The 21407-nt window shown below is 37.2% G+C and overlaps 2 protein-coding genes across 4 annotated transcripts; both read right to left on the bottom strand.

Moving 5' to 3' along the window:
- Positions 1-4524: 4524 nt before the first annotated feature.
- On the bottom strand, positions 4525-10679 carry LOC148102584 (polymeric immunoglobulin receptor-like). Of its 2 annotated transcripts, none has more exons than XM_087841965.1 (7): positions 10370-10679; positions 9671-9991; positions 9254-9550; positions 6822-6851; positions 5967-6062; positions 5786-5862; positions 4525-4677 (listed from the first exon to the last, which is right to left on the bottom strand). In XM_087841965.1, exons 1-7 carry the CDS (start codon positions 10662-10664, stop codon positions 4525-4527), a joined length of 1269 nt encoding a protein of 422 aa, XP_087698091.1. In that variant the 5' UTR covers positions 10665-10679. The 2 variants fall into 2 exon arrangements, with proteins under 2 accessions (XP_087698091.1, XP_087698092.1); XM_087841966.1 differs by lacking the exon at positions 6822-6851 and adding an exon at positions 6223-6251 and having other exon boundaries at positions 5967-6104; positions 9259-9550.
- Positions 10680-16923: 6244 nt separating this feature from the next.
- LOC102784815 (polymeric immunoglobulin receptor-like) lies at positions 16924-20029 on the bottom strand. Of its 2 annotated transcripts, XM_087841971.1 has the most exons (6): positions 19923-20029; positions 19388-19714; positions 18085-18405; positions 17664-17960; positions 17401-17432; positions 16924-17271 (listed from the first exon to the last, which is right to left on the bottom strand). In XM_087841971.1, the coding sequence occupies exons 1-6, from the start codon at positions 19957-19959 to the stop codon at positions 17257-17259; spliced, it is 1029 nt and encodes a 342-aa protein (XP_087698097.1). In that variant the 5' UTR covers positions 19960-20029; the 3' UTR covers positions 16924-17256. The 2 variants fall into 2 exon arrangements, with proteins under 2 accessions (XP_087698097.1, XP_087698096.1); XM_087841970.1 differs by lacking the exon at positions 17401-17432.
- Positions 20030-21407: the final 1378 nt, after the last annotated feature.

The raw sequence follows: 21407 nt of genomic DNA, 5'->3' as shown, positions 1-21407 counted from the left end.
ATGCACACATATGCAAATACTCAGCACTCACCCAACGTGGAGACAGACATAAGTAGACACTGTACACACAATCACCCTCCCCAAACGTACTCTATATCCCCGGTCTAGGTACCCTTGCCCCTAGAGGAGGAAACTGCACCCAGACCCAGGAGGTGTCACCCTTTTCGCTGGGGTGGAGACAAGCAGACCGCTCCCGACTCCGCAGCAGCAGGGAGGCCCCACATTTCAGATCCCAATCGGATGGCCAACTCCGATATCTGAGACCATAAGTTTTGGTCTAAGTTGACTGATAAATCCGCTTCCCATTTTGCAATAGGAAGATATTGATTAATCTGTTTTAGAAAGCATTCTGTATATTTTGGAAAATAATACAATAAAAAATTAAATTTTCTTTCTAAACAATAAATTATGTGGTATATTCGCTCCCTAATACATCTATACCTTTGGTATACTCCGACCTGTATTTCGTGTTGCACTAACTCACCAGCAGGGGGCTCACTGTGACACTGAAAGTGTGACTTTGAAGGAAGTTGATTATTTTGGCTCTTCTGAAGAAGATTAAAGAATATTAAAGCTCATGATATTGGTCTGCTAACAAACAAAGAAACAAAGACTGTTTGACTGTTAAACTAATCATTATTTGCCCACATATCTTGCTTAATTTTGCTTTGCTTATTTATACACTTTATATAATTTATACACTTTACACTCACTCACTTACACTGTTGATAATTTGCATTTATAATTTTCCTGAATTTTATCATAACAGAGTAGATTTTGAAAGCTAAAGCTTGGACCACAGTTGCAAACTCTATTCATCTTCTATTGGTTTCATGTAAATTTTCATCACAGTAGATTTTGTCTGTTGTGGTCATGTCTTCATAGATGTTACAGGAACTTTGTTGTTTATTGCTCAACACAGTGGTTTGCTTTCCATAGGTCTGAAGAAGAATAAACAAAAAAACAGAACAGTGTTGCAGAGACATGGGTTGTTAAGTTTTTTTAGTTGCAATATATATATATATTTCTGTCCAGAATTATTGAACAATAATAATTCATAACAGTGTTATTAACCTCACAATTAAGGGTAATAAATAGAACAGTACATAAATTCTTTATTCAAGGTTTTTCTAAATACACCCTGTGGGACAATTTCCACAATGAAAGAATACACTATGATACACTGATTCTTCAACACGTCCACTTTGATAGAGAAGTGAAAACAGGCCAAGCGAGCACTTCTCTTTTCACTCTTCTGCTCCAAGTCATCAGATCACACATTCCAAGCTATTTATATCACTAAGTGTTTGATGTGTGAAATATCTGCATAGTTCTCAATCATTTGCATAATAAGCACCCAATACTTTGACAACTCTTCAGACCAACAGTTTCCTCTGTTGTTGATTTGTTTTCTGTTACAAATATGATTTAACCGGTGCCGTAATTAGTGTATAAATTCTTGAATGTAACTATCTATCTATCTTGTCCATCTATCTACATGGTAGTTTGTGTTATAGACACGTCACTCTGTTAAGACATTGCACTCTCCACAGCACCCATCACATCGTCTGAGCTCCTTGCATTGGATGTAATTCTACTCATGGTGGCAACAGTTTCTGAAAACACACAGCTTTAGATGTGTTTATGCTGTTTTTGCTTTCACATTTGAGCGTAAGGGTTTGTGTTTGTATTTGACTGTAAAAGATACCTTCAACCCCGCAACATCTGTACTTATAAACAATAACTAGGACACATGTCAGTAGCAGCACAGGGAGTAGAATGTAGACAACATAGAGTGCTGCATCTGAAAAACAGAAACCACAACATAACACAGTAAAAGCAAACACTTTCCAAAAAAAAAACAACCCCTGCCCTGGACTTATCATAACTAAACTATGGGCTAACATGAAAGTGTTATTACTTCTTATGTGTACCTTAACTTAATCACTGGAAACAATATACTGGCTAGACGTACATTCATTTACTGCAACCGTGAAGCCATTACCAGAATCACAGCCAAAACCAAGTGTACAGCATGAAAACACCATAACTTATAGTATGGAAATGTACTTGTCACAACACTCAGAAAAAGTAAACACTATCAGACACTTATATATACATACATATATATGTATATAATAGCTTTGACAGGGATGCAAAGAACTCTTGGTGCTCTTAGCAACTTTATTTTATAACATTATTTTTTACAAATTTGCAGGTGCACATCATCTATAGCTTGTTAGTTTAAAAAGTTGAAAAACTATCATTTTTTAACCGTTTTTGTTTTCCCCTTTTCCCCCTAAAGGTGAACACTTACAACACAGTTTAACCTGAAGTGTGAGGCAACAAGGTTTTGGTGATGAAGTATGAACAGTGTGAACACTGTGCTGATAGTTTGGTTATTATTTGTTCACACAACGGAGCTTGAACAAGCACACTGCATCACACAAATCTACTCTTTGTATTATCATATTGTATACAAAAGTGTTCCGCATACCTAACAGCTCAATCTTGATGTAATTTCCAACTCTCCACAGTGAGTCTGACCCACACCAGTATATCCCAAATTTTCTTGTGCGATTGAATGAATGCAATTAATCAAAACGAATTACTTACAAAGCCTCTAATTCATTAATTTCTTTAATTGAGTCCCACCCCTAATATATATATATACATTAGTGATGGGATTTCCGGCTCTTTTTAGAGAACTGGCTCTTTCGGCTCGTCTCACTAAAAATAGCCGGCTCTTTCGGCTCCCAACCGGCCCTTCAGGTTGTTTTGTTGCTTTAATTAATTTATTATTAACAACAATATAAAATTCTGCACAAAAGGAATTACTAATGTAAAAAAAAAACAACGTGGTTTGATTTATATATGTTTCTATATAAATATATACGGTGGCCCCTAGAGACAAAGCACGTACAAACTCCAAAACACATTGCTAGCGTTAAATGAACTTCCAAAACAGAGCTTCCTAGATCACTTAAATTACACAATTGAAAGCATATGTGTATTGTTTGTGTATTTATACACCGACACATCACTAATATACATATATGTGAGAAAACTAAAGAGTTAAGTTAACAGAGTAATTACATATTGTACTGTTTTTTTCAGATGCAGCACTCTAATTTTCTACATTCTACTCCCTGTGCTGCTACTGACATATGTCCTAGTTATTGTTTATAAGTACAGATGTTGCAGGGTTAAAGGTATCTTTTACATTCAAATACAGACACAAACCCTTACGCTCAAATGTGAAAGCAAAAGAAGCAGATAATAGTATACAAAAAAACAAACGTTTTTTGTATACTTTTTTGTAGCCTGCTGCATCATTTTTTTCACTTTGTGTCTTTGGATCCAGCCTCTATAGGTTGATCATTTACATTTCTATAAAATGATGTGCCAACCCAGTCCATAATCATTATCCAATGATATGATAAATTTACTGGTTCTTATATAGTGCTTTACTACTCTACCCGAGTGCTCAGAGAGCTTTATATAACTTGCCTCATTCACCCATTCATACAAGCACTTTTTTCTATGTTTGTTTTTTAGGTAAGTGCACCAGAGAGCAACTTAGGGTTAATATCTTGCCTAAGAATATTTGGCATGCAGACTAGGGCAACCAGGGATTGAGGCACACCAAACATCCGATTACTAGATGACCTGATCTACTTTCTGAGCTACAGACTACACAGTATTTTATTTTAAAATGGATTTATTTTAAAATAAAATAAATCAATCTGATGAATTTTCAAAGCATTCCTTTAATTTTTAAACATCCCAAAACTTGAAGTGTTCACAGTTTTGTTCATTTAATAAGAGAAACAAAGGCACTAAGTGTGGACAGTGACTGCTTTTTCTTTTGTTAACAACCCGTGACAGGTCGTTAAGAAAATAAGCATACATCTGGAAAGTCAAAAATGGTTATCCTGGAAAATACAAACTTTAAACAATTTATGTTGTACATGTTCTTATTAAAATATTTATAACTTATTTGACACACTCCATCCTCTGTTATATTATAGGTATACAAAACAGTCACAGTATAAACAACAGTCTAAAACAGTAAATTAAAAAGCAGGTTTTGCAATTAACATACATGAAGTCCATTTCAGTCCATTTCAAATTAATAATGAGTGATGCAATCTGAAGTCTTGTCCAGTATATCTATGCACCATAACTACTGTATTCAGAGTTACACTAACACATCACAGCATCACTGATGAAAAACACATCTGAGCAGTTGCTTTGTAAAAGAACATTTTTGAACTCTTAAGTAAACAATATTACCATACGTATACTCCAGTCAGTAAAAAGCACTGATTTTGGGAAAAAAACAAACCAACCAACCAAAAACGGACATATTGTGACCAAAATTTTTTTTTTATCGCTTTACACTCATGTTGATCTTTTACATTTAGGGGTTTCCACAGTTTATATAAAAAGAGCAAATGTTTTTATGAACACTTTAAGCAATACTAATGAAAGGAAAGATATGGATCACAGATACAAACTCTTTTATCTTCTGTTGGCTTTTTGAAAATTTTCATTACAGTAGATGTCTTCTGTTGCGTTTGCGGTCATGATTTCATAGACGCCTTCCTCTCCACCTCCATCTTTGCAGACTTTTTGCTGTACGTATGTCATCACAACTTCTTGATTTTTATAAATCTAAAGATGAATCAACACACAATAAACAGAACAATTAATGATACATGTTGCAGAAATTTGGGTTGCTATGGAAACATTTTGAAAAACTACTAAATGGGACAAATGTCATTTGTTTAGAAGACTGGGAGAACAAAACAACAATATTTTAAATAGAGATGTTGCAAAGAAGCTACAGATTCTAAAACATGAATGCTTACATTATCAGCAGCACATGCATTCTATATCTTTGGTTGTCTAAGTCCAGCCAATACATGAGTTTAGTCACCCCACAAGCTGCACAGATCTGGGTTATGATGGACATATGTTGGAAAAGTGTTTTTTCTACTCTAACACTATAGGCAGAGTAGCTGCTTTCTGTTGTGTATCTCTGACAGTGAGACTCATTGCAGTATGTATTCATATCCAGATTTATAATAACCATAATATAGAAACCATTCTGAAGGAATTACAATTAAGGATAATGAATGTAACGGCACATAATATAGTACGTTTTTTAAGAGCCACTCTTAAGTGCCCCAGTGTAATACACTTATTTATCACCAGTCAAAGTCACATTAAAAACAGGCCAAGGGAGCACTTCTCTTTTGTTGTGTGAATTAGCTGCATGGTTCTCAATCACTTGGTTAATTAGCACCCAGCCATGAAAGCTCAGAGAAACCTTGATTTATACAATCACCTAAGCTGTGACAAATTGCAACAGTTTGTTCTGCTGCTGAGTTACAGCATATAACATTTTTTTTTCTGTTAGTCATTTGTGTTAGATGGTGACATAATATGCGCATAATATAAAAGACGTAAAGCAAATAAAAAAATTTGAGAAAAAAAAGAAACTCCATTCAAAGAAATGATTCAATTTCCAATTACAATCTTAGTCATCTCACTGCCCTTGAGTTATTCCACCACTGTAGCCACACTACAGCCTGTGTGAGGCTGTTCATAGCTGTAGCAGGGCCTTTATCTGCATTCCGACATCAAGTTGCTATCATTGTCTCAGCATCAAAAATAGAAATGTGCACATAATTACAAATTCCAATTGTGCCAAATTCTTTTATATTTTTATATTTTATGCATACAACTCTGTTAATGCTTTACACTTTAGTTTTCTTACTCCACTTTCTGCAGCCCCCATCACTTCCTCTATGTTTTTTTCCTTGGGTGTATTTCTGCTCATGGTGTCATCGGCTTCTGAAAATACATAGTATACATAGTGGTTGTATTTCTTTTGCATCTATATTTACATCTATATTTGAGTGTAAGCATGTCCATGTGTACATGACTGTAAAAGATACCATTAACTCTTGAGCATCTGTTCTTATAAACCGTAACTAGGAGACACATGAGTAGCAGGACAGGAGGTACAGTGTAAACTACATAGAGTGCTGCATCTGAAAAACAGAAACCAAAAGAGGAGACAATAAAAAGAAACACTTACCATATTTTTCAGGCTGTAAGGCGCACTTAAAATCCTTTAATTTTCTCAAAAATCAACAGTGCGCTTAATAATCTGGTGCGCTTTATGTATGAATTCTGGTTGTGCTTACTGACTGTGAACCAATTTTATGTGGTACACAGCGCTCAAAAATCTGTCAAAAAATGTTTTAGTACGACTTTGGTAAGCTACGAAGCCGCACCGCTTGATGGATTGTCTGAACATTACGGACACCGTAGTCAGGAGCTTCGCGGAGTAATCTGGGACTAAACTCCACTTCAGGTCCAAAAGTCAAACGAACACTGCAGCATCACTGAGAGTCAAAATCTGTCTAAATTCTTTCTTCTTTAATAAAAAAGAAAATGAGTTGAGTAAAGTTTGACTTATCTGACTGTTATAATCCGGTGCGCCTTATGGTCCGAAACATACGATAATAACTTAAGAGCAGAAATGTGTCCCTTCATTATGCTTTCATGTTCACTTTTCTTTTCATTAATAGTCATGTGTATTTTAACTTAACACAAACCCACAGATGTTTTAACATATCGGTGTGACATAGACTCACTTCATGTACTGTAACCATGAAACCATAACCATAAACAAAACCAAATGTTAACCTTAAATGTGAAAGGTACTTGTTCTCACAACATTTCTCAGCTGGCGTGCACACTAACAGAAACACATATGCAGTTTATATTTTCTATAATAGCTTTACCTGGGATTTTTCTGGTGTGCTGCAAAAAGACTGTAAGAGAAAGACACGCTTAGTGTTGTTACCACATTCATTTCAAGACAGACTTTGTTTTTTCTATTTTTTTAACAGAATGGCTAGTAAAAGATGACATTTCATCAGATATGACTTACTGATTAAAATAATTTCAACAAAACAAATGTTATACATTCTTTTATATAAAAAGAATTCTTTTCTGTCTTTAATATGTGGCTAGTCAAAACAAGTTATAGCATGTGGATTATATTGATGACAGACGTCTGCACACACCATCACACTGCCTCCACCAAAACCTTTTACCCTAAGGGTGCAGGAATTACTATAATGTTCTCTATATCTTCTCCATAGCTTAACCATATAATCCGAGTCCCGAAAGCGGAATCCGCACTGATTGATGAACATGTGATCCTCCACATGTTAAGGTTCAAGTGCACATTTTGGTGCCACCAGTGCAAACAACACTATGAGACGAGATACTGGCTGTGTGCAGTCTGTTCCATATTGTCTGGTTAAGGAGGCGTTGGCCTTTTCTACTCACCCATTCACACCAGCACTGTTTTCTATGATTAAATGCTTTCTATTTAATACCAGCACACATTCACACTCCAATGCATGCGTCGGAGAGCAATTTGGGGTTCAGTATCTTGCCCAAGGATATTTGGCATGCAGCCAAGGATCGAACCTGATTTAAGAGAGATTAGATTGTGTTTCTGTCATGTAGTGATTGTGCTTAATTGTATGAAGCTTATTAGACATTATGAAACTGTCATGGTCCTGGGTCTTTTGACGCAGCGTTTTGTGTTTCTACTTCTTCTTATTATGTATTCTGTTTGAGACTTTCTTTTTTTGGTTTTGGTTTCTGTTCTTCCTTGGTTTAGTGTCCAGGCATCCCTGCTTGTGTGTTCCCTCTGCTCTGTCAGTTTCATGTCTCTGAGTTCTGTCAGTGTATGTTTCCTGTTTTACTTTGAAGGCCCGTATTTGGTGTCAGTGTATTTAGTTTGCGTCCTTCCTGTCTCGTCATGTCAATTATGTTCAGTTGTGTCTCCCTCCTTTGTGCAGTTTCCTTGTTTCCCCACGTGTATTTATAGTGTGTGTCCTCTTGTGCTTGTTTCTGGTCCATCTATGTTGTTTCCCTGAGTCACTCTGTGTCCCTCCATGCTGTTCTCCCTCCTTGTCGTTCTTCGTGTTACCTCTGCTCTCCATACCCTCGTATTGAGGTTTGTTGTTCAGTTCTTAGCTTTCCCAGTTTAGATTATTTCTTAGTTCTCTTTCTCGCGCCCTTGCTTTTGGTTGTATGTCAGTCTCCTTAAATAAAGCTCACTCACATCTCAGCCAGTGCCTGCACTTTGGGTCCTTCCTTCATACCTCAACACAGCTTGCCCCACAAACTGTGACAGAAACAGCGAATTTTGCCAAAGTGCTTAACTTTGAGAAGCTTCCTAACAGTCTGCAGTCTATGAACTAACCTCAGCTAACAATGTTAGCTTGGTGGCGAGTACCCTTCATTAATAGTAATAAAAATCACACAGCATAGCACATCGACGGTACTGAAGTTTTGCCCATCCCATTCTTCTTATGAAGTGTGTAACTTACACCACCAACATTAACAGGACGCTTAATTTAGAGCCTCTTATTGGGTGTTTTGTTTGGGTTTCCAGCAATCCGAATCAGAGAAACTGTATTAATCCCAGATGGAAATTGAGTTTAAAATTTTTTTTTTAAAAGAGGCGTGGGTCGTACTCAAACCCAGGCCGCCTGTTCTCAGCCATGCAATGTAACTCAGTTGGATAAGCCATGCTTATCCAACTGAGTTAAACCTACCCCCGACTGCATTTAGTCACCAAAATTGGAGAAGGCATAGAGAGGGGCTAGCCTAACATATGAAACAGGAAATGACCGCCGTGTATTCTATTTATTTCAACAAAGTAACTGTATTCTGATTACCACCCATTTAAACGGTAAGTGTAATAGAATACAGTTAGATTGTCTTGATGCATTCTCAATCATCCAGTAAAGTAAATCTCCAAAAGTTGATTCTGTTCATCTGGATGTAGCGTTTTCACTTAAATATGCAAAGTGTTCAGATTTGAACGACATTTACATGAAATAAGCCATTTATGGGGTTGTTACAACTAAGTTTTATTACAAATGTGAGGATTGATTGTATAGTGGAAGTTAGAATATGACTGCTTAGAAGGACAAAAATATTTTTGTTGCCTCAGACCACCTGTGGTAAGTGAGGCTCTCAGTAGTTCTATTTTTTGTGCTGCTATTTTTTGTGCTGAGTGTAAACATCATATTGACAGTTTTAGTTTTACTGCACTCTTCAGATAGCTGAACTCACCTAAAACATGAACTGACATAAAACAAACTCGTGGCTTAAATTGTATTATCTTATACAAAAGTGTCCAGCATACCTGACAGCTCAATCTTGGTGTAGTTTCCAACTCTCCACTGTGAGTCTGACCCACACCAGTATGTCCCAGCATCAGCTGCTTCCAGTTCTGTGATCCTCACTGTGAAAGAGCTGGAAGCAGCATCATCTTGCAATGTGAACCTGCTTCGACTTGTCACCATGTCTGTGCATTTGTTGCGGTGGTCTCCCTTACAGAGGAACTTCCTGTTATCCCAGTGTTGTGGAGGATAAGGACACTGCAAAGTTAGTGGATTTCCTGCAGTACCATTTCTTTTAGTTGAGTTGACACAGCACCACTCTGTCAGATTGAAAGAGAAACAGTATTTCAGAATAATCAAATATTTAAGTTTCTTAGAGACTATTTGACAGCAAATAATGGTGCTTGGTGCTGGTGTAAAGAGCTATTACTGTGATTTACCTTCAACTTCCAGCTCAACAGCAGAGAAAACATCCACGTCAGAGTTTCTTTGGACACCACAGAGGTATGATCCTGAATCATTGCGAGTCAAACTGTTAATGGTCACTGTGAATGTTCCTGACACTTTGTCATCATCAAGTCTGAATCGCCCATTTTGTTTGGTGTCAGAGGTGATCAGTGCCTGCTGCAGACATGTGGAGGGTCGATTTCCTCTGCAGATGTACTTCAGGCTGTTCTGGTACTGAGACTCATACGGACAACTGACAGACTCAGAGTAACCCTCATAACTTTGAACTTTGGTCACAGTGTCACAGCATCTGTCTGTCAAGAAGGTAAACAACACCAAAAGATACGTTACAGCCACAAAACTATTACATATAAGATTTAAGTGTTTTTCTGCAAGTTAAAGTGCAGTTTTACAGAAGGTCAATTTTGCAGCAAAAAATACAGATAGTCCTGCACCCACATACCACTGTTTAAAGAAATTCAAATTTTATTTGTCACACACATAATCATAGACAGTACGACATGTAATGAAATGCTTATTGCATTACTTACTACACTGCTATGTCTGTATATCTGTATATTTAAAGAAATACAAACTTCTATTAGCCTGAAACTGAAGTACTTACCTTTAATTTTATCTTCTCACTATCAATCTATATTTGACTTTTGCAAAGCCACTTTTTTTTTTTTTACCTTGTACTAATTTCAGCTTGACTTCAGTGTAGATATCTTTTCCAGTTCTCGTCACCCCACACCAGTATTTTCCAGCATCCGTAGATTGAAGATCAAAGATAGTTGTTGTGAAGATTCGTTTGCTGTTGTCATCATAAATTGAGTATTTGGTTTTGCTTGCTTGTGATGTTGTAATAAGAACATCATCGCGGTCACAGTCATTCTTACATAGGTACTTCTCATGAGATACATAACTCTGATCATAGGAGCAGGAGACATTAACCTCTCTCCCCACATATCCAGTCACATGGATCATCCCCACTGCACTGGTCACACATCTCAGAGAAACTAAGAAGACAAAATATAATGTGAAAAGATCATGTTTTACTTTGTCAGGTCAGCTTTCTTACTAGCAAATTTAGTGCTGTTTAAAGAAATTAGAAGACCGAGACAGAGCTTCACTTACTGTTGCTTAATACTAAAACATACATTTATTTGTTAGTATACAGCTGGTTTTAATCTTTATCTGTTTACGTATTTAAATTACTTACTGCAGAAGATAAACAGCAGACTTTGAATGCTCCACATCTTTGCTCATCGAAATAGAAACGTAACAGGAAATATTGTCAGTACTGAAAAGCTTGTGCAGACACTAGGCTCATTTCATGTCATAGCAATATGAGGGGAGGGGGTGGAGCTAGACTATCAGGACATCAACATTGTTAGATGGCAGTTCATATAACGATATTTTAATAGTTTGTAAAATAGCTGACATATGACATCTAGTGGTGAAAGAAGTGCTATAAATGAAAAGTCTTGAATCAAAAGAGTTAAGTAATAGTATTTAACTATATTTAGTAGGGGTGGGGTATAATAATATATTATACAGTATAATCTTGTGATATTTTCTGTGGTGATATTATATTGATACAGGGACACCAAATACCATTATATATATATTTTTTAAAATAAAAAATTCTCTTGGAATAATGAAAACAAGAGGGCTCATCTCATGCACCTCCTGAAATAATGTTTGGCGAGCAAACTTATATTGATTATATTGATTATACTGATTATATCAGCTCAACCAAAAAGGCATCCAACACACTTGTATTTCCTAACGTACCTCCTAATTCAAAGCAGGCTATTGCTCCGTCACACTGAAGTAAAAATAGGCCCCGAATCTCCTTTCACCTGAAGGACAAAAAAACAAAACAAAAAATACAACAGAAATTGTGTCTGGCTTGTGACTGTACTAAATTTTTTCCTATTCTCCAACCGATTGCAAGTTGTGGTGATGAAATGGTTGGCCAGTGGATGGCCACTTTTTCACTGAGACCGCATTTCCTCTCCAGCTTATGAGTTATCTGTTTTAAGGTGCACATTTGAGAGTTATACCAGGGAGTCAAGTACTTCTGATTTGAGGCTCTTTTTCACAGCAACTACAGTATCTAGAGTGAAGAAGTAAAAATCTTCCACACTACTCACCTTGCAGAAGACAAAGGGGAGAACCACTTTTCTGCTCTCCATAAAACAATTATCACCTGGTCATCCGTTCTCCCCCTCTCTCCCCCTCTCTTTCTGGGTGTTAGATCTTCTGAGATGACATCTGCCCTCACACCCATTCAACATTCAATTATTGACATTTAACCCTTTAAGACCTACCATAGAACCAAGTCCGCCAGAGCTTATATTATATTTTTACATGCTGTAGAGCCGTTTTTGGGAGCATTTCAAGTTGCTATACATCAATACAACCATTACAGCCTAAATTTTAATAATATGTATGCATTAAGTGTATAGTAATTACATAAATTGCAAAAAAGTGCAATAAACTACAAATAAATTGAAAATCGTTTTTGTTTTTTTAACATATATTTCTAGTTAGAGAAATTTAAGAGGCTTATACCTCAAAACTGTAAATACAAAAAAGTTGCACAAAATAGTTTCCCACCACAGGAAATTTATTTTGAGTGTCTTCATAGTTTTATTTTTGAAATACACCAATTTTTATATACTGCAGGAAAAACGAAAATAAATATTATAGTGCAAATTTGCAAAAAAGCAGCATATGCATCAAAATAAACTATTTCCAGCAGTGCAATATGAGTCCTAAGCATCCCAGAAATGACACAGAAAGTCATAAAGTCAAACATAACTTTTAAAAACACCAGTATAGGCTCATGAGGCCTTGATGGTAAAAAACTACATTTCCACGAAAATGTCACGTCACTCCCGGTTTCGGGCAGGTCATGGCGGACATGCGATAGTTCGCGCTGACGTCTATTCCAACGTAGGAAGTGTTATGAAAAGCTGATCGGATTGGCAAAGCGTGTTTCTGGAATATTATGTTTTTGTTGCTGCAAGCGCTTTTTATGCAGTTTTTGCAAAGCTATATGTGGAAGGAAACTGTGACCTAGGACAAGCTGATGGCATAAGATGTAAGTACTTCTCCGGTTTCATATGCAAAAAAAATTATTGCGCTAGCTTACGTGGTTGCAGTGCTACCGGAATTTAAAAGTAGTTGCGCAAAACAGAGCGTGCCCACTCTGACCGGTTTTAAAGGGTTAATCACCTTATGTCCAGAAATATTGTGCAAAAATTTGCATGAAAAAAGTTGAGTGTTTATTGGTATCTACCATCATGCAAAATTTGAACATGTCATGTTAAAAAACAAGACATACGGACAAACAAGCAAACATAAAAACAAAAAAGGATTACATATTCACACCCTTTGGTGAACAAAAAAATAAGAGTCAATTATATTCAAATGTTGCAGCACTGAGGAAAATCTGCAATCTTTTTTGTCACAATACGTTTTATTGATTGACTTTCTATTAAAGTAACATGCTGACAGTTAAGAATTAGTGTAAACACTGTGCTAGGTAATTTTATATATTTTAGAGTCTATGTTTTCAACTAAAGTCATTTTTCAAATTTAATAGAGATATCTATAATGTTTGTCTATACTCATTTATTAAAAAGGGGAACATCTTTTGTCTTTTATCTACATCTTTTTTTTGTCATCCGGAAGTCCATAAATGTTCATCCCAGAAAATTACTCTTACTAATATACCTAAAATTTCTTTGGTATACTCCATCCTCCGTCATTTAAGTCATCATTTCATAAGGTTAGTAAATTTAATAATAAGGTTTATAATTAACATATAAGAAACCAACACAATACCAATTATTGGGTGATGCAATCTGAAGTCTACATTTATTTCAAATATTGCACTATAAACACTGTATTCAGTGTTAGACTAACACCAGCAGGAGGCTCACTGTGACACAATATCCAGTAAAAAGGAAGGTAGTTGTTTTAGAGGAAAGGGCTGGATGGGTTTGTATAAGTGCATATAACTGCTCAACAAAGAAAACACAGACCAATGAACAGTACATGCTGCAGAAACCTTACTGATGGACACATTTTGGATTTCCCTCCCCTACATATCACTGCAGGCAAAGTAGGATTATTGACTTACAGTTGCAAACCTCTGCCAGTGAGTCAAGTTGGAGTTTCATTCCTCAGTGTCAAAAAGAAAAATGTGCAGATAATTAATAAAAATAGGAGATATAATGAGCATCCAGCTGTGCCACATGCTGAACAAAATTTGCATATTAAACACAACTAACAGCAAATCAAGTTTTCTTGTATCCCATATATTCATAATTAAATGTGTTGTAGGCCCACTACCCTATTAAGACTTAGGATTTTAGTTTTCTTACTCCACTTCTTGCTGTACCCATCACCTACTCTTGGGGTTAATTTGCTCACGGTGACACAGTTGCTGAAAACATACAAAAATACATGTGGTTATTTTTTCTTACACATTGTAGTGTAAAGGTCTGTGAGTATATATGATACCTTTAACCCTGGAACATTATAAGTTGTTTATAGAACTTATAAAGAATAAATAACTAACACTCATCAGTAGCAGCACAGAGGGTATTGTGTAAACCACACACAGTGCTGAATCTGAAAACTAGAAACCAAAACAGAAAAAAGTGGACACTTCCTCAAAAAAATGAACGTAACAAACTTTCAAGGACATAACAGCAAAACATGTTTTGACATATTGGCTTAAATGTACTTTTACTTAAAGTAACCATGAAGCCATTACTATAACCAAAGCCAAATATTTATTCTAACTCCTATTGTGGAAATATACTTGTTCTCACAACACTTTTGTTACTCTTACCAACTTTTTTTTTTAAAACAAAAATGTTTATAGCAGTGGGTTTTCTTTAATAGAATACTCTGTCTCTTGTTGTGGGCTGTGTGGGCCAGAATTCAGGGGATTTTTGCCGGAAAGTAGGGCCAAGACAGCAGGTTCTTTCTCACAATAACCCAACCAGACTATTTGCAGATGATATTAAACATATTCTTAGTCAACTCTCTGCAGTATTATTGGGAACTGGGCAAGCACAGCACACAGTTCCAGCCTGGTCACATTGCTGTTTTCTTAGAGCAACTAGATCTAGCAGCCAAGATGGTCTAAATGTGGAGGACATTTTGTTTTTTGCCATTGCTCTAGTAGAAATGGTAACACCTCATAACACGACCCCTGAATAAGGCTCAAGTACCCTGTACTTACGTGCATTTTGCGGGCAACAAGTCAGGTTTTTGCAGGAAACAGTGAAACATTTATGATGTAAAACCAGCCATTAAGACGCAAGTACCCTATACTTGCATGCAGTTTGCAGGCAACAAGACTAAAGACTAAAGTGTATTAGAAAACAAAGGCTAGCATAAATACATCTGACCACCACCATGCCAGAGTATATTTAGATGTTGTTTGTGCAGACCAGAGCGAAGACCAGCACAGAGATGGGGAATTGAAACCAGGGTGAAGATCGGATTGACCACAGATATGAAGAAGTGAAATCAGCAGGGTGAAGGTTGGATTGAGTGCAGAGATGGGGACACATAAATAGGGTAAAAGTCATTATAAAGAAATATGTCAGTGAAGGTTCTCCGTCATCCAGGTCATCGTAGTCAAAGGAGCTTGCAAAGAAAAGCGTCTGGACTTCTTTAAGTTACTTGAAGACGTTTCACCTCTCATCCGAGAGGCTTCTTCAGTTCTAAGGTCAAATGGTGGAGAGTCCCAGATATAAACCTGGTGGGAGTGTCCCCCCACAGAGGGACAAAAGGACCCCCTGATGATCCTCTAATCGCCTGAGCCAAGGTGTGGAACTGGGTGTGGGTCCCAATCAGCCAGAGTTTCGGGTGAGTTCATTGTGAAACCTGGCCCCACCTTATCATGCGAATTCCTGAGGTCAGATGGCCCAGGGTGTGAGTGGGCGTTAAGGCGTCTGGGAAGGGATCTCAAAACTGGATTATAGATGGCAGAGAGTTGGTGTCGTAAACCACCGCCTCTGTTCAAAGATGGTCGCTCACAGTGGACATAGATGGCTTCTTTCACTCCTCTTTCAAACCATCTGTCCTCTCTGTCCAAAATGTGAACATTGGCATCCTCGAAAGAGTGTCCTTTATCCTTAAGATGCAGATGGACAGCTGAATCTTGTCCTGTGGAGGTTATAAAGAAATAGGAGAGGCAGGTTCCTAATCCAGATGTGACCTCGTCTGACCAGTGGAAAGAGGAGTGAGAAGAGGTTGTGACCAGCCTGTCCACGAACGAGGGAACGCCAAGTCTAAACCAAGGCCTCTCTCCAACAGTTTTGATGAATTAGATTGAAGCACAATTCAATATATAATCCTGTGTAATGATAAGTTAGGCTCATTCTCTTTTAGGAAGCTGGGTACAGCTAACTGCTTACAAACTATGTTTTTTTGACTGAGGGAAAACTGCTTGAGGCAAATAAATACTTAAAGACTGGATTATGGCAACATCCCACTTTTGTCTCAGAAGAAAAGAATCCTCAACAAGAGACCCAAATTGTACTTTAAATAATTTTAAGTATCGTAGCTAAGTAAGTACTGCTTAAGTAATTTTCTGCATAATAGATATTTAACTATTCAAATGACTTTTTATATTCCCTATAAAATTAATACAGTGATAATAACTTTTCTCCATTTCTTATTGAAAATTATACAATTAAAATTTGGAGAGCATAGGCATCATCTGAGCATTACAAATGGAGACAAGCTGAGTTATTTTCACTAAACTTGAATTAAAAAAGAACATGAAACAATTATGTTTTTCCTCAGTGAGTATATCCGACAGCTGCCCTGTCTTGTTTGCGAGACATCTAACCCATGCATACTTTGAGAATACATCTATACATGTTAGCAGGTATCTCACATCATCATTATCTGCTGAATATTCAGGCATATCAACCAGGTCGGCTTGAAACTGTCTTTCGATCTCATTCACCAATAATCTATTTCTGGGAAAATGTATCCTCACAGTTTTATGAAGAGTGTAAGTGTCATCTCCTTCTAAATAACGTGTCACCTGCAATAGTGGTGGCGTTACACCTGTTGCCTCTCCCGCTGCTATATGTAGCTTATTTACACCACCCAGCCCTGCAGAATGGGCTGGATCATGATATATTTTATACAAGGTGTTTTTCATGATCTGTTTGAGGCACAAATGACTAAGATGTTGATGTTAAGACATCTTTTTATTTAATTCACATTCACAATGAATACTGAACAGCATACATTAAATCTTACGCTTCCCTATGAGTAATTCATGATCATGCGGACCAGTCTCAGTTTAACAGTATCATCATAATCCAGTATGTGGTCGAGAACATCTTCAATGGCTAGTTCTATGTTTAATGATGGTTTAAGGTCATGAAGAACAGACATCACAATGCATGTGGGATCATTATTAGCCTTCCAGATGTTGTATGACCAGAGGAAGAGTCGGGTGGCAGGGATGAGCCGTGGCGTTCATAGTCTCTTCATGATCTTGTCATAGTGGTCTGCGTAGAAAAACTCAACTGGGTGTCCTCTGTAAAAATGAAAACCACAAGGTCTTAATTAACACACACACGTGCGCTAACCTACCATTTATTTATTTAGTGGTCAGACGGTCTTATGATTTTAGGTCTGAAAAAAGTGCATATGTGTTACTACTCACCCCTATATCACAGGTCACACATCTCACAGTAACTATAAAGACAATGTGAAAATATTATGTTTTATTTGAAGCAATGTTAGCGCTGTAAAAAGAAATTAGATGACTGGTACAGTCTGTGCTTAGTGTAAAATATGGTATTGCTATTTTTTTTTCTGATCTCACTGCACACAACTAAACAACAAGCCACAGCCTTTGTTTCTACAGTGGGGACCAAAAGAAGGAACTCAATTAATTTCATTTGCATCAAAAAATGTTCATCTTACCCACTGACAGCTCAATCTTGGTGTAATTTCCAACTCTCCACTGTGGGTCTGACCCACACCAGTATGTCCCAGTATCATGTACATCTAAGTATGTGATCATCACAAAGAAGGAGCTGGAGGCAGCATCATCTTGCAGTGTGACCCTTTGATCCATCGAGATGTCTGTGCATTTGTTGCGTTGGCCTCCCTTACAGAGGAACTTGCTGTTATTTTGGTGTTGTGGAGGATAAGGACACTGCAACTGTAGTAGATTTCCTGCAATACCATTTATGTGTTTTGCTTTGACACAGCACCACTCTGTCAGATCAAAAAAGAAATGGTATTATTTAATCATGAAGTATTCAAATTTCACAAAAACTATTTGACAGCAAACAATGTCTTCTTGGCACTGGTGTAAAGAGCTATTACTATGAACTCTCACCTTCAACTTCCAGCTCAACAGCAGAGAAAACATCCAGCTCAGAGTTTCTTTGGACACCACAGAGGTATGACCCTGAATCATTCTGAGTCAAACTGTTAATGGTCACTGTGAATATTCCTGACACTTTGTCATCAACAAGTCTGAATCGCCCATTTTGTTTGGTGTCAGAGGTGATCAGTGCCTGCTGCAGACATGTGGAAGGCTGGTTTCCTCTGCAGATGTACTTCAGGCTGTTCTGGTACTGAGACTCATACGGACAACTGACAGACTCAGAGTATCCCTCATAACTTTGAACTTTGGTCACAGTGTCACAGCATCTGTCTGTCAAGAAGGTAAACAACACCAGAAGAAGTGTTACACCCATAAATGGCTATATATAAGGAATAAAATTTTCATATTTCAAGTCATTGTTTTAATGTTTTTTGGTTTTGTTGAGGTTTACTTCTTCTTGACCTCATCAATCTGTTTGATATCCCAGCTGGAGAAGAAGGGTCAGATGAGGCTGGAGTATTTTCCATCAAAGCTTTATTAACAATGCACACTGGAAAATCCCCCTACATGGAGCCACAGCAAGCACCAAGTGGATCTGAGGAGCACTGCTCATACACACCTTTATAGAGTAAGTGGAGGGGCTGCCCTGTGCCACCCCTCTTCAGTAGTTTTCCACTAATTCTATTGTTCAGTCAGCTTTTACTCCTCATTTTCGACAGGCAGACCCCCACTGTCAATAAATTCCTTATTCTACACAGTTACACACCAGAACTTATAGCTAAATCAACTAGTTGACAACAAAAGTCCACTATAGTCCTCTAAACAGGGGTTGACAAAGTCATCCCAACAAAACACAGTTATGAATCATTTCCTATTCTTCTAATCTACAGTCACACCGTATTATGTAAGTAAACCTAAGCACATTCTATTCTAATCATTGTTTTATTCTACTCACAAATGCTTCACATAGATTTATAAAGTTGTGACTTTTTTCTATCCTGCAGTGCATGTATGACGGTTTAAATATATTTACTATTTGTATTTATTATTTTATCTCTTCATCAGTTTTTTAAGTGTTGTTGCTACTGGTCTGTAGATGTTTATCTATCAGGCTAAATCAGTGGGATGAATGAATGTGATCTTAATTAAAGATTCAACTAAACCCAACCAGTGACTGTTGAGTTAAACTACAGTTAAACAGTATGTTGATGCTACAGCAGAATTAGCCGGTAATGGCAGTACATTTAACTTTCTTTATATAATTTTTAATCACTTTAAATGTACAATTCATCTTGTCCATGTCTTTATTTACCTGGTACTAATTTCAGCTCGACTTCAGTGTAGATGTCTGCTCCAGTTCTGGTCACTCCACACCAGTATTTACCAGCATCCGTGGATTGAAGATCAGCGATGGTTGTTGTGAAGATTCGTGCTGTTTTGTCATCATGGGTTGTGTATTTGTTTTTCACGGAGTGTGATGTGGTAATAAGAAGATCACTGTCACCACAGTCGTTCTTACACAGGTACTTTTCATAAGATTCATAACCCTCATCATAGGAGCAGGAAATGTTAACCTCTCTCCCCACATATCCAGTCACATGGATCACCCCTGCTTCACAGGTCACACATCTCAGAGCAACTGTAAAGACAATTTGAAAATATTATGTTTTATTTGAAGGAATGTTAGTGCTGTAAAAAAAAAATCAGATAACCAGGACAGCCATCTAACTTTTCATAACTGGTCCTGCATACTGCTCCTTAACAGTAAAACAGATAAATATACTGTTTAATCTACATCTGCCTTTGACCTTTATATGTTTATTTATTTATTCTTTTAAAATACTTACTGCAGAGTATGAAAAGCAGGTTTTGGAGGCTCCACATCTTTGCTTTGGCTGATTGAAATTTAAGATTTGAAAATGTTAAGCAGACACTGTGGTCTTTTACAGCAATGCGAAGGGACGTGCAGAGCTGAACTATAAGTACAGAGGGGATGGCGCTTTCTTCCATGGCCCTTCCTCTAAATGTATTTCAGTAATTTATAAAATAGCTGACATAGGCCATCTGGTGGTGAAAGAAGTATCCAGAAGTTAGAAGTGTTAAGAACAGCACTGCCAAAAAAAAAAGTTATAACATCTAGGAAATTGTACTTACAGATTTGAAAGTCCAAGCTTTCACTGCAGAAAAGTAAACCTCAGAGGTTTTGTGTTTTATCCTGTTGACATCAAGCATGCATTAATATAAAAGCATCATTAATCTCCTGATTTTGTTTCAGTTCCAAAGCATGAATTCAAAATCGGGAGAATTTATAGAGGCCAATGCCGACATGTAGGGAAAAAATCATCTGCACCTCGGGACCTGCACAGATTCTTCTATGCATGGATAGGATAGACTGTCTGTGAGATCGAGGAGCTTCTTCCAAATTCTCCTCTCAGACAACTCAACTGGAGTCTAAAGTTCAGTTCACTGACTCCTTTGGCATTGGCTGCCTTCACTCTGCTGCTCTTGCAAACTGCCAACACATAGTGATAGACCTTAACAGATCCCAGTCCTCATAATAATAATAATAATAATAATAATAATAATGGATTGCATTTATATAGTGCTTTTCAAGGCACCCAAAGCACTTTACAATTCCACTATTCATTCACTCTCTCATTCACACACTGGTGGAGGCAAGCTACAGTTGTAGCCACAGCTGCTCTGGGGCAGACTGACAGAAGTGAGCCATATCGCGCCATCGGCCCCTCTGGCCAACACCAGTAGGCAGTAGGGTAAAGTGTCTTGCCCAAGGACACAACGACCAGGACAGAGAGCCCGGGGATCGAACCGGCGACCTTCTGGTTACAGATACGCTTCCCAACCTATCTATTTAAAAAAGTAAATGAAAGTAACAGATGATTAGTTATTTTTAAAAAGCTATTTACAGAAGCCATGGCCTCGGTGAAAACAGAAAACAGTTTTAAAAACAATAAATACTAATTATAGAACCAGCTATTGTACTTAAGTAACAATAAAGTTAAAAATTAGAGTAAAAATCTTCAGGTACCTGTGCTTTACTTGAGTACACTTTTCTGATGAGTTTTTACACACACACACATATAGATACTTTCTACTCATTACATTTTCAAAACAGGCTCATTACTTTAGTTTTAACACATTTGGGTGAACATGCTGTTCCATCATGACCATGTCACGCTTTGCCTGCCTGTTTTAGTAGATAAAGGTGAATGGCTTGGACATGAATTCAGCTGCGGTTTGGGGAAGGTCTCGATTATTAAATAGTGAAGTGAAGAAGTTAAAGAATTGAAAAGGGGAGTGAGGCTGAGGCA

The sequence above is a fragment of the Neolamprologus brichardi genome, chromosome 6 (assembly GCF_056152115.1).
Source record: "Neolamprologus brichardi isolate AB-2024 chromosome 6, ASM5615211v1, whole genome shotgun sequence".
NCBI classification, from domain to species: domain Eukaryota; kingdom Metazoa; phylum Chordata; class Actinopteri; order Cichliformes; family Cichlidae; genus Neolamprologus; species Neolamprologus brichardi.
The sequence above is the reverse complement of the archived record's forward strand: the minus strand, read 5'-3'. Positions and strand labels throughout refer to the sequence as shown.

Excerpts from the sequence above, each read along its gene's own strand:
- LOC148102584 (XM_087841966.1), bottom strand. The coding sequence starts at position 10,664 with ATGATCCATGTGACTGGATATGTGGGGAGAGAGGTTAATGTCTCCTGC. Across the intron at positions 9,551-9,670 it reads TGTTGAGCTGGAAGTTGAAG|AGTGGTGCTGTGTCAACTCA; the intron begins GTAAATCACAGT and ends TCAATCTGACAG. Across the intron at positions 5,863-5,966 it reads CAGATGCTCAAGAGTTAATG|AAGCCGATGACACCATGAGC; the intron begins GTATCTTTTACA and ends ATGTATTTTCAG.
- LOC102784815 (XM_087841970.1), bottom strand. The coding sequence starts at position 19,959 with ATGTGGAGCCTCCAAAACCTGCTTTTCATACTCTGCA. Across the intron at positions 18,406-19,387 it reads CGAGCTGAAATTAGTACCAG|ACAGATGCTGTGACACTGTG; the intron begins GTAAATAAAGAC and ends CCTTCTTGACAG. Across the intron at positions 17,961-18,084 it reads TGTTGAGCTGGAAGTTGAAG|AGTGGTGCTGTGTCAAAGCA; the intron begins GTGAGAGTTCAT and ends TTGATCTGACAG.